This window comes from Gracilinanus agilis, chromosome 6 (genome assembly GCF_016433145.1).
Source record: "Gracilinanus agilis isolate LMUSP501 chromosome 6, AgileGrace, whole genome shotgun sequence".
Taxonomy (NCBI): Eukaryota; Metazoa; Chordata; class Mammalia; order Didelphimorphia; family Didelphidae; genus Gracilinanus; species Gracilinanus agilis.
Window position 1 is genome coordinate 7,265,273 of NC_058135.1, and position 13,160 is coordinate 7,278,432.

A 13,160-nucleotide genomic window follows, 5' to 3' on the forward strand; every position below is an offset into this window, starting at 1 on the left:
CGGAGGGCGGCGCGGGCCGCCAGTGGCACGGCGCAAGCGACGCCCTTCTCTTCCTCTGACTGAACCTACCTGAGATGTGAGCGACGGCGGCGACAGAGAGAGATGGATGGACACAGAGACAGAGAGAGACAGACGGATGGATGGAGGCATGGACAGACAGACAGACAGATATATGGATAGAAGGGGTTGGCTGGATAGATGGATGGATAGACAAACAGATTAGATGAGAGATACATAGATGGATGGATAGATGGAGAAACAGATAAATGAATAGACAGACAGACAGATGGATGGATGACACATAGATAGATAGATGGAAATAGACAGATATATAGACAGACAGACAAGAGAGGCATAGACAGATGGATATACAGATAGCTACATGGATGGATGGATGGAGAGACAGACAGACAGGCGGACGGCTCACACAGCGGAGGCCACGTGTGAACTCATGAAGGCGGGCGTTCCCGACGTGAGGGCCGACGCTGTCCTCTAGGCCGCCTGGCTGGCCTGCCTATGACCGCGAGGTTCTGACAGAGCAGCCCCGTGTGTCTCTGCAGGCCTCCCTCGAGCTGGCCCTTGTGCCATTCCACATCCTAGCCTGCACCCCTCGTGCTCCGGCTGCCGTGCCGTTCTGGGCCCGAGGCCCGCCATCTCCCCCTTCCGCATACTTGCTCCGGCTGGGCCTCGGGCCCGGCATCCCTCCCCGGTGCCTCCTCCACGTCCAGTGCCCGTCCCTCGTGCCCCTCGCCGGTGACCCCCGCCGTCCAGCACCCCTCCGTGAGGCCGCAGGCTCCGGAGAGCGGGAAGTCGTTTCTGGGTCTCCGGGCCCAGCCCTCGGCACGAAGCCCACCCCGGCAGGTTGTCCGGTGCTGCCTGACTAGCGACGCCCAGGGGTGGCCTCGGAGCTCGCACGTCCTCACCTCGGGGCTCCCCTCATCACGGAGGCAGCGGCTGACCGGGGAAGAAGCGTTCCATACGGGCAGGGTCGGGGAGGCGGGAGAGGGCGCAGGAGGAGGGGCGGACCTTACCCGAGGGACGTCGATGGCCACCTCCCTCATGGCGCTGGGCCGCACGTCATTCATGGCCTGGAGGAAGTCGCTGAGAGTCATCCTTGCCAGCTCCGGCGCCTCGCCCGCAGGAAGGTCAGGCGGCTTACTCTGGACTCGGCGCCAGGCACGCAGCCCTGCATGGAGGATGGAAAGGTCACTCTTAGGACACCTCTGCCAGCACAACTCAGAGACCTGGCTGGAGGCTGGAAGAGCCAGGAGGGAGAGGAGAAGGGGGGGAGGGGAAAGGACCCAGAACTAGCGGGCACACAGATGCCAAAATACAGACCTGTTTTTAAAGGTAACAGACAAAAACACAACGGTCACCTGGCCCTAACGAGGAAATGAGGCCAGAAGAATTATTTGTTATTATTACATTTATAACTCTTACTATTCTAATGATTCATTATTAATTTATAATTATATTTGTTACCATTATAATGATTTATCAGTATGCTTATTTATTCTGCTTTACTTTTATATTTCTTTATATTTATATTTTCTTCATATTTCTTGTTAGAATGCTTATCATATTCATTTATTATAATTACTTGTTACTGTTATAAGTAGTATACTTATGATTTTATTCTTATACTTCTTTCCTTTAGCTTTCTGCATATTCTTCCAATATGTTCTGCACTTCTATTTCTCTGTCCTTTCTAGTTCTTATTTATGATTGTGCTTCTTGTACAGAATGGAAGGAATGGCAGTGAGGGCTGGGGCCGGCACAGGGTCTTTGGAAGAGCGAGAGAGAACTGACCCTGAGGAGCGACCTACTACCCACGTCCCACCCACGCCGTTTCCTTTATCCAGCCTGATTTTGTCGGCGTCCCCTCAGGCCTTTCCGATGGCCTCAAGGTGGCAGGTCAGCAGCAGCGACCCCCCACGGCCACCCCGCGGCACACAGGCCCAGCCAACAGGACAGACGCCATCATCCAGGAGGCAGCCTCCCGCCGAGGCTCTGTCCTCTGCAGACAAGCCGCTGTTCCCAGCAGAAAGGGCCTGAGAAGGGCCTCCATCCTGGCTCTCATGGGGATGAGGACTTAATAACGGACATCCTAAATGCCCTCTCGATCTTTAAAAACACTGCTGTGTCTCCCCAGTGCTGGGGAGACAGGTTTAAATGGAAGCGCAATACTGGGAGCTCTCACTTGATTTTTCCTGAAAATCTGTGACAGCAAGCGCCTAATAGATGCAGATCCAGGCCCTGCTCTATCCACTCCCCCATCAGGCCCCCGGGGCTTTTTCTGGTGTGTTTGTAGTCTTTTAGCTTAGGAAATAAAAGAGACCAGGCCAAAGGAATCCCCCTGACAAGTCCCTTCACCCTGCTTGCCTCCATTTCCTCATCTGTAAAATGGCTTGGAGAGGACATGGCAGATCACTCCGGAGTCTGCCAAGAAAACCCGATCCTGCTCAGAACAAGGGAACAAGGCTGGGGCCCCTTTTCCTAGGCTGCAATGTTGAGATACGGCCACCAGAGGGCAGGAGAGGACAAGAGGAAGAGCCAATCCCGAGGCCAGGAGGCTGAGAGGCCCTGCGTGGACAGAGCACTGGCTCGAGTCAGGCCGCCAGGCTGGGCTGCTTCCCCAGGACGGCTTTCTGTGTGGTTTCGCCCCTTCCCAGCATTCCCGGCGTTTGCCAGTCCCGTTTCCGAGGGGAGCGGCACGGAGGCTCCCAAGTCCGAAGACCTCAGGCCCGAAGTCCCTTCTGAGGTTCCTCACGCCGGGCCTGGGATGAGTCAGCCGGCCTCCAGGACCTGCCTCCTCGCTGACTGCTGGCCGGCCTCCACGGCCCCGCGGCTTTACCTCCGACGGGCACGCTCTCCCACGCACCGGGACGATCCACGGGAAACACTTCTGGGGGCTGACAAAGCGGTGCCTCGGCGGGACGAGAAAGCGGCCCAGATCTAGGAGCAGCCTCCGAGGTGGCCGGACGCCGGACCCGGCCGGGCCCGTCCCATCTCTTTTCTTCCTTTAAACCCTCCCCTTCCTTCTTAGGAGCAGCCCCACGTACCAGCTCCACAGCAGGAGAGCAGGAAGGCCTAGGCCATGGGGGCCAAGGGACTTGCCCAGGGTCACACAGCTGGGAAGGGCCCAAGGCCAGACTGGAACTCCAGACCTGTCTCAAGGCCTGGCCCTCGAGCTACTGCGTCCCGTGTCTCTGATCATGCGGCCTGCACCACAGGCAGCGCACTGAGACGGAGGCCCACTCTGAGAGAGCCCTCTCTGGGGTTCCAGGAACGAGAAAGCTGCCTGGGACGAAGGCAGTTAGTGAGCGCTCACTCGAGTCAACAAGACTCATTTTCCTGCGTTCAAATCCAGCCTTAGGCACTTTGCTAGCTGAGAGACTTTGGACAAGTAACTTGCCCTGTTCACCCATTTCTTCATCCGTCAAAGGAGCCAGAGAACATGGGTAGGACGAGCTAACATAATAAAAATGACCATTCTACCCAAATTAATTTACCTATTTAGCACTCTACCTATCAAACTACCAAAAAACTTTTTTACTGAATTAGGAAAAACTATAACAAAGTTCATCTGGAATAACAAAAGATCAAGAATATCAAGGGAAATAAAGAAAATAAAGGTGAAGGAAGGGGGCCTAGCAGTGCCAGATATTAAACTGTACTATAAAACAGCGGTCATCAAAACAATATAGTACTGGCTAAGAGACAAAAGGGAGGATCAGTGGAATAGATTTGGGGTAAGTGACATCAGCAAGACAGTGTATGATAAACCCAAAGAGCCCAACTTTTGGGACATGAATCCACTATTTAACAAAAACTGCTGGGAAAACTGGAAAATGATATGGGAAAGATTAGGTTTAGATCAACATCTCACACCCTACACCAAGATAAATTCAGAACGGCTGAATGACTTGAATATAAGGAAACTAAAAGAAAAATAGGTGATCACAGAATAGAATACTTGCCAGATCTCTGGGAAAAGAAAGATTTTAAAACCAAGCAAGAGTTAGAAAAAATTACAAAATGTAAAATCAATAATTTTGATTATATCAAATTAAAAAGGTTTTGTACGAGCAAAAACAATGCAATTAAAATCAGAAGGGAAACAACAAATTGGGAAAAAATCTTTATAACAAAAAACTCTGACAGGGGTCTAATTACTCAAATATACAAGGAGTTAAAGCAATTGTATAAAAAATCAAGCCATTCCCCAATTGATAAATGGGCAAGAGACATGAATAGGCAATTTTCAGGTAAAGAAATCAAAAGTATCAATAAGCACATGAGAAAGTGTTCTAAATGTCTAATAATTAGAGAAATGCAAATCAAAACAACTCTGAGGTACCACCTCACACCTAGCAGATTGGCTAAAATGAAAGAAGGGGAGAGTAATGAATGCTGGAGGGGATGTGGCAAAATTGAGACAATAATACACTGCTAGTGAAGCTGTCGATGGTCCAACCATTCTGGCTGGCAATTAGGAACTGTGCTCAAAGGGCTATAAAAGACTGCCTGCCCTTTGATCCAGCCATACCATTGTTGGGTTTGTACCCCAAAGAGATAACCAGACTTGTACGAAAATATTTATAGCTGCGCTTTTTGTGGTGGCAAAGAACTGGAAAGGGAGGGGATGCCCTTCAATTGGGGAATGGCTGAACAAACTGTGGTATATGCGGGTGATGGAATACTATTGTGCTCAAAGGAATAATAAACTGGAGGAATTCCATGTGAACTGGAGAGACCTCCAGGAAGTGATGCAGAGTGAAAGGAGCAGAGCCAGAAGGACATTGTACACAGAGACTGATACACTGCGGTAAAATAGAATGTAATGGACTTCTGTACCAGCAGCAATACAATGACCCAGGACAGTTCTGAGGGATTTATGGTAAAGATGCTACCCACATTCAGAGGAAGGACTGCAGGAGAGGAAACAGAAGAAAAACAACTGCTTGAACGCATGGGTCGGGGTGGACATGATTGGGGATGTAGACTCAAAACTACCACACCAATGCAACTATCAACAATTTGGAAATAGGTCTTGAACAAGGGCACGTTAAAACCAGTGGAAATACGCATCAGCCATGGGTGGAGGGAGTGTGGGGGGGTGAAGGGGAAAGTAGGAGCATGAAGCATGTAACCATGTTAACTTTTCTAAAAAATAAAAATTAATAAATGTTTAAAAAAAATAAAAACAAAAATAAAAAAGGAGCCGGAGAAGAAAATGGCGAGCCGGAGGGAGGATCTCTAGTCAGCACGAGGGAAGACAAGCGTGTGCCAAGGACCGCACGGGGGAGCCCCCGCAGAAAGGGGCCCCACGAGGCTTGTGAGCAGCGCATCCGTAGCCGGAGCAGCCGCCGGGCACCCAGGAGCGCCCACCTCGGCCGTCTGACACTGAGCACACCAAGGAAGGCGGCTGCCCGGCCTGCGGCGGGTGCTCTGGCGCGTCTCCCCGGGGGCATCTCGCAGCAGCCTGGAGGGGACATGCTCCCTGCCCCCGTGTACACCGGGGAAACCGAGTCGGGACAGAGGACGGGCTTTGCCGGGGCCTCACCTGCCTCGTTGCACAAGGCCTTCAGGTCGGCCCCCACGTAGCCGTGAGTGCCGTTCGCCAGCCGGGCCACGTCGTCCCCTCGGAGGGCGTGAGGGGCCTTGCGGAGCAGCTTCTGGAGGATGTCCAGGCGGTCCCGGGCGTTAGGGACCCCGATCTCGATCTCCTTGTCAAAGCGGCCCGGCCTTCGGAGGGCCGAATCCAGGCTGTGAGGGCGGTTCGTGGCCCCGATGACCAGAAGCCGCCCTTCGCTCCCTTCCTAGGACAGAACATGGGCCGCGCTTCAGCCTCCCACTGGCCGAGGCGCTCCCCACGTCCTCCCGCACACAGCGCTTCCCCGGCCTCGCCTCACCCCGAACTCCAGCTCCGTCCGCCGTCCGTGGAGCAGCCGGCTTCCCTATTCACCCAGCCCTTGGCCTCTCTCAGCCGGACCCCCGACAGCCCCCGACAGCCCCCCCATCCTCCCTCCGGCTGGCAAAGCGCCGGGGGGACGGGGCCGCTCCTCTGCTCCCTACAGGAGTGCGAACCCTCCTTTTGCGGCTAAACTTCAGAAGCCGGTTCCGATGCACGTTCCCCCACGCCGCCCCTTCATGAGCTCCACTCACAGCACCGAGGCCATCCATGAGGGTTAGGAGAGAGGCCACGACTCTCTTTTCGACCTCGTTCTCGGAGCCTTCTCTCTTCGGGCAGAGGGCGTCCAGCTCGTCGATGAAAATGATGGCGGGCTGCCTGAAAGGAAAGCGGCAAGCTCGGGCGTGTCCGGGGCGCCCCTCCAGGCGCAGCCGCCTCACGGCAGGCCCCTGCAGGCTAAGGCTCGGGCTGACAAGAGCGGGACCCCGGCAGCTGTCATGGGCCCCCCCGCCTCCCTCCTCGGGGTCCCGGGGGCTTGGGGGGGGCAGAGAAAGCCGCCAAGGAGGAGGAAGAGGCAAGGGAGGCACCCGGAAGTCTACGCCTCCAGAGGCAGGTACCTCCGAGCGGCTTCAGCAAAGATGTGCCGCAGTCTCGCTTCCGAAGCCCCGTAAAACCTGCAACAGAGAAAGCACAGCAAGTCAGACTCTCCTCCCTTTACAAGCCACGTCCGCGGGAAAGCCTCGCCCCACAAAAATGGTCTCCCGGAACCTTCCGTGACCCGATGCAGAGCGAAGAGAACCCGGCGCGGCAGTCCCGGCACCAACCCCTGTGGAGGCCTGACTCAGCCACGCCGGCGCAGAGCTCCGAGCCAGCCCCACGCTCGGCAGGAAAAACGCCGCCTGCTTCGGAGAAGGGGCCGCCGAGTCTGAATGCAGACCAGACACACCACGTTGGGCTTCCTTTTCTCTTTCTGGTTGGATCTTCCACAAAATGGCTATTGTGGAAAACTGCTTTACACGGCACACGTAAAAACTTTATTGTCTCGGGAAGTGGGGAGGGGAGGGGGAGAATCTGGAACTCAAAATTTAAAAATAAAACAAACGAATGTTAAAGATTATTTTTACAGGGGGCAGCTGGGTAGTTCAGTGGATGGAGAGCCAGGCCTAGAGACAGGAGGTCCTAGGTTCAAATCCGGCCTCAGACATTTCCCAGCTGTGTGACCCTGGGCAGGTCACTTGACCCCCATTGCCTACCCTTACCACTCTTCTGCCTTGGAGCCATCATACAGTATTGACTCCAAGACAGAAGGTAAGAGTTTAAAAATAAAAATAAAAAATAAATTTATTTTTACATGTAATTGGAGGGAAAGTTTTTCTCAATTGTCTTCAAGCTCAGTGGATTGAGAGTCAGGCCTAGAGACGGGAGGCCCTAAATTCAAATCTGGCCACAGACACTTCCCAGCTGTGTGACCCTGGGTGAGTCACTTAACCCCTACTGCCTGGCCCTTACCTCTCTTCTGCCTTGAACCAATACATGGTATTGATTTTAAGAACAAAGATAAAGATTTTAAAAAATTAAATAAAATAGTTTTCTATGCTTCCTTTTCCATATAAGGAGAGGGGTAGGACCCATGATTCCCTGGCACCAGAGAGTCCCAGGGGAGAAGACTCCCTCTACCAAGGCGGACCGGCACCTCCTCTGCAACTTGCGATCTTTGCGAACAGTCCGGATCAAAGAGATGTTCAGCGCCAGGGTGGTGCGGCCTGTCTGGGTCACCAGAGGGGTGAAGCCATCCCCTCTTCTCTCCAAGGCAAGCTCTGCCCACAGACTCCAACACAACAGAGTAACGATCTGGAGGAGGCCCTGGGAGCAGGAGGAGGCACACAGGCCCGGTTTTCTGGGAAACAAGAAAGTCTAAGAAGAGAGGGGCAGCAGGGAAGCCAGTGAGAAGGGAAGCACCAATGGACCCTGCACGCCCCCCGCTCTCCGTCTGTCTCTGCAGGGAGTGGGCTGGCCAGGAAGCGGGAGCGAGCTCAGGAAAGATGATGGGTCACCCTTCAGAGGTCCGCTGGACACTCACGGGAACACGTGGGAAAGGCAGCTGGAAGTCAGGGGGCGGGAAAGGCCGACTGCTAAGGCCTCCACAGAGAGAGTCATTAAACGCAGGACCCCAGAGAGGGAGAAGAGAAGAGGGCCCAGGCAGAAGCCTGAGGGTGCCTCCGGAGGAAGATCCAGAGGAGGAGCTGTCACAGAGCGAGGAGGAGAACCAGAAGAGCGGCTTGGTGCCAACCCTGCCTCGGTGGCCTCTTACCGCAACTAATTATGGGGGGAAGGTTGAAAGTTGTAAGATCACAAATCAGAGGATGTGGGTGGAAATGCCAGTGTGCTCAGAGCCACGTCGTCTTAGCAAATCCCTCTTCTCCATACGTCGGCTCTTTCCCCCAGAAGAAGATGAGGGTGTGCCGGGCTCTGGGATAAGGAACCTACTTGCTTATGACTTCAGGACCGTTGATGACAGAAAGGTGGGCTCCCACTTCATTGGCGACAGCCCTGGCGATCATAGTCTTGCCCGTCCCTGGAGGCCCATAGAGCAGCACTCCTCTGGGGGGAGAGATACCTTTAAAGAGAGAGAGGAGGGCAGAGCAGGCAGGAGACAGACAGAGAGAGACAGACAGAGAGATTGGTCTCTACACACCAAGACACCAATAAAAGCGTCCCCTTTCCAAACCCCATTCCTGAATGCTGACCTAGAAAAGCAGGTTCCACAAGGTGAATGGATTGGCTTCACAATCCCCCAATCCCAATTCTGACACCGAATGGCTATGTAACCACGTACCGGGGCTCTCGGTACCTGCCCGGTGGTGCCTGCCCGCCTTTGTGAGCGGAGCTCGCTCCTCTAAGAGCTGCTCCTATCAGTAAGGTCACGGGTCCAGGCATTATCACTTCACACCGGCTTGAATCTTCCAGAAGACCCTCTCCTCAGTTCCGAAGGCTGGTAAGCCCCAAGAGGAGGCAAGGAGCCAAGCACAAGCCGGAGCCAGACAGGACAAGGAAGACCTCCAGCCTTCTCAAATGCCCCCGAGCTCCCCAAAGAACTCTCTCTACTGAACAGGTAAAATTCTGCAGGAGGCCCTTCCCCGGCCTTCCCCGTCTTCTCTTCTAAAGCTGCTCTCCAGACCTCATACAATTCCCTAACCCAAGAGGACAAGGACAATCTTCAGTTCCTCCACTAGCAGGAAAACCCCCAGGGACAGAGGCTAGTTTGGCCTTTCTCTGCCTCCCCAGGGCCTTGCCCACAGGAGGTGCTTAATAAATGCCCGCTGACTGACGGACTGATACTCCACCAGCTGACTACGTCACACCAGCTATCTCAAGCTGGACAGTAAAGAGAAGAGGAGGGAGAATATGTGCCACCAGATTTTAAGCAGGCCTGGGGCTCCCGCTAGACCAAAGACCATCGTGTGTGTCTCCCCCGGCCCTGCCTCTCCTCACAGAAGCATTAGCCAACAGTTTGGGGTGTTTGGGCTTAATAGTTCAACCCCACAAGGTCTAGTGTTGAGAGCCCTGGATTTGCAGCCAGAAGACCTCGCTGCTCTTTGCTACTCATGAATAAGAGCCTCAGCTTCCCTCTCTGTCTGATGGACTGTCAAGGGGACTCAGATTCCTCCTACATCTAGATTTATGACCCTGGGATGCTGTGTGACCTCGGGTACATCACTTAGCCTCTCAGGGCCTCAGTTTCTAAAGAGGTTGAACAAGATCAGGGGTCCCTGCCCCCTTTTTTGTACCACAAACCCCACATGTAGTTTGGTGAAACAAGTAAACCCCCTTCTCGGGATAATGGCTTTAAAGGACAAATATAAAAAACCTGGGACTGCCAAGAAAATAAATTTTGTTGAAAAAGTGATCAAATATTCAAAAATCCCAGGTCAAGGCTAGGTCCCCGCTTGGTGTAAGCTGATGACCCTACAACAGCAATCTTCCAGACCTCCCGTCACCTCACTCCTGAGAAGCTCCGTCGGTGCCCCCCACTCTCCGGGACTCCCCTCCCACCCCCAGGCCGTGGGGCACAGAAGGTGCTCCCTAGCGGCTGAAGGACGAGAACCCGGAGAGACAACTCCAGGCGGCTCCTACCGTAGCTCCGGAACAGAGCTGGCTGCTTCAGGGGCAGCTCAATTATTTCTCTGATGGCGTGGAGCTGGCTGCTGAGGCCGCCGATGAGGTCGTACGTGACTGGGGGCGCCGGGCTGTCGCCATCCTCTGTGGCCGCCTGTGGCCTCACAAACTTAAATCTGGTCCCGGAAGTGACGTAGTAGAAGGTGTCGGAGGCGCTGTGGGCTCCCCTGTGGGTGGGGGGCTGCAGGCTCTCTCCCGGGAGGGCGGCCCCTTCTCCAGGCAAAAGGGAGCCCTCCGCGGGGTGCTGGAAGGCCTCCGGGGAAGCGTCTCCTGGCTTGGGGGCACAGCTGCCCTCTCCGGGCTTGCAGGGGGTGCTGGTTGAGGCATCTCCCAGGCTGAGCCGGCTCAGCTCCAAGGACAAGTCCCCGGCCTCAAGGCCCGACGTCTCAGAAGCCGCCTCCAAGCTCCTGGGAGTCCTTTCGAGGGTCAGCCCGTCCGCTCCCATGACCGAAGTCACTGCCAGCTGGCACGGTTTGCCGTAGAAAATGAAATGCAGAACGTTGCCAGCTAGCACGACTTTACCATCTAGAAAAGAAGCAGATTTAGGACGAGCTGGCTTCTGCGTCCACATTTCCAGCCCTTCTCACCACGCACGTTACAGAGGAGCAAACTGAGGCCCGCGGAGGGGGCCGCACGGTCAGTAAGCAGAGGTGGAGAGCCTTCTCCCAAATAAGGCCTCCTCCCCAAACACCCACCACCCAAGTCAGCTCCCTGAGCCTTTGTCACGTCGCCTCGTGGCTCAGAGAAGCTCCTGCTGCCCGATGTCTACAGCTCCCAAGTCCCTTCTGCCACGGCCAAGCTATGTGTGCAGCAATGCACTTCCAATCAAGTTAACTGTCCTACAAGGCAGCAGAGCAAACCCAAAAGCCTGGCCTCCAGGAGCTTCTGCCCTAATGTTGGATCGAGCCGCTTCCCACAGAAAATCTTTGCTCACCTAATTTCCTCAGGAGACAAGCAGTCAGCTCTTCCTCATCAAGTTCTTCATCCTTGTCACTGGCAGGGAATAAAAGCAGAGATCAGCATCGCCTCTCCCAGAAGCCCCTGGGAGGCAACATGGACAATCCCGAGTCAGAAACAGGGGAATAATAAAGTAGGGAAGGGGCAGGGATGGATCCTGATACTTGGCTGCTCCAGGGACCCCCTCAATGAGGAAACTGCTTCCAATGATGCAGCTCCATCTCTTCTTGGAAGCTTAAAAGTCTCAGAGTCACCCCAAATGCAGAGTTCAAGTGATTTGCCCAGGGTCATGCAGCTGATAAGAGCTTTACAGGTATTATCTCCTTTGGTCCCCCAGCACCCCTAGGAGGCAGGAAGGAGAGCAGTAAGCGGTAGGGACCTAGAGTGAAGTGACTTTCCCTGGGTCACGTATCTATCTGAGGCCACACTTGCACCCAGGACCTCCTGTCTCTAGGCCTGACTCTCTTTCCACTGAGCATGGAAGCATTAAAAAAAAAAAAAAATACACAGAAGAAAGTTCAGAAGGAAACACAGACAAGGAAAGATAGTTTTGAAATGAATGTGTTGAATTTATTGTAAAAAACCTTTTTTAATAGCAAGCGGAGAGCTGCAGCCTCCTAAGATGCGCTTTTTTTCCGTTTGCCCCTTTCTACAGAAACATTCCCGGCCATGGCTTTGGAATAACAGAATCTAAAACAGCTCCGTGGTAGGAGGGAGACAGAGAGTACCCGCCCCCAAGGAGGCGAGAACAGCCCTAACCTGAGCAGCAGGGCCACACTGTGGGCTGGCACCAGGGTGCCCGTGAGGCGTTCCAGCAGGACCCCATCCCCGGGCTTCAGTGCCAGGTTCCTCTGAGCGCCCTGGCTCAGGCCCACCTTCCTTCCAGGGAACGCCGCCACCGGCCATGCAGTGCACACCTGCGCCAGAGGAGAAGAGCAGCTCATTATGGGGACACACATACATTCCTTGGGGAGGTCAGAGGGGCCCACAGGGCACGTCCAGGAACCCTCACCTCCTGCTGCCCGCTCACACCAGTGAGTAGCACCGGCCGCCCAATGCACAGGCCGTAGGATCGCATGGTGGTTAGGCTGAGTTGTGCAAAGAAATTCTGGAACGCTTTGGGGACGGGGTCATCTACTGCAAAGAAAAAGGGAAAGCACCCAGTGACAAAGTCATAATTACAAGAAGACGCCTGCTGACAAAATTTACCTCTCCGGACAATGCAGAACTGACCATCGGCACAGGGGCAGCTCAATGCTCGTGCCAGGCACTGTGCTAAGCGGTCTGCCTTCACTGTCTCATTAGGTAAGGGGTGAGGCTACTATTACCCCATTCTACAACTTAGGAAACTGAGGCAGGGAGCAGCTGTGACTTGCCTAGTAAGTGTCCCAAGCTTCTTCACTCTAGGCCCAGGCTCGCTTCCTCTTAATGTAAAGAGCACCTTTCACTCTGGGGCTGGATGACCCTGGACAAGTCACTTATAAACTGGCTGTCCCATAAGGGGTTGGACAGGCAGGCTCTCCTGAGTCCACTCAGCTCTCAAGCAGGATCCCAGCACTTGTCCATCACCCCCTGCACCATAGGCCAAGTCCCACCACCTCAGCGGACCCTAGTGGGGGAAGGGTCCTCAGAACTCTGCTGGTTTAACCTGGAATCCCTTCCAAACACGTGAGCCTTATACAGGCTCTGCGTGAAGTGAATCCCTACACTGGGAAGACCTGGGTTCAAATTCTGCTTCTGGCACTTTACTGGGTGTGTGATGGGATCTACCTCTGTTTCCCCAAATGTAAAATGAGATGTTTGGCTTGGATGACCTCCCAGGAACCCTGCATACCTAAGTGCCCCTAAGTGGGAATGCGCCTGCATGTTGCCACCTAGGTATCCCCACTACCGGACCCACAGGGAGCTGAGGTTTCCCATCTCGGGGTCCTCGGCACAAGGCCACAGAAAGAGCGTCCCCTTTTACCACTCTCATAGGGGGTCGCTGGAGGAACGGCATGAGCCAACCTACCGGGGCTCGGAAAAAGGCTCCACAACAGCATCCCCAGCCTGTGCCCTGGACTCCTCCTGGAGGGCCCCCGGGAAAGTCTGGGCACTGCTGGAGGGAAGGTGC

The 13,160-nt window shown here is 54.4% G+C and overlaps 1 protein-coding gene across 1 annotated transcript in view; it reads right to left on the reverse strand.

Annotated features, from left to right (window-relative positions):
* The window catches only part of SPATA5 (spermatogenesis associated 5), a 195,919-nt gene that overhangs the window by 182,250 nt on the left and 509 nt on the right, over positions 1-13,160 (reverse strand). The window contains exons 2-10 of the mRNA XM_044681102.1: positions 12,060-12,184; positions 11,807-11,964; positions 11,025-11,083; positions 10,049-10,615; positions 8,402-8,531; positions 6,532-6,588; positions 6,169-6,292; positions 5,567-5,822; positions 672-1,186 (exon numbers count right to left, since the gene is read on the reverse strand). Of these exons, the coding sequence (XP_044537037.1) occupies positions 672-1,186; positions 5,567-5,822; positions 6,169-6,292; positions 6,532-6,588; positions 8,402-8,531; positions 10,049-10,615; positions 11,025-11,083; positions 11,807-11,964; positions 12,060-12,184 (1,991 nt within the window). The remainder of the gene's footprint in view (positions 1-671; positions 1,187-5,566; positions 5,823-6,168; positions 6,293-6,531; positions 6,589-8,401; positions 8,532-10,048; positions 10,616-11,024; positions 11,084-11,806; positions 11,965-12,059; positions 12,185-13,160) is intronic.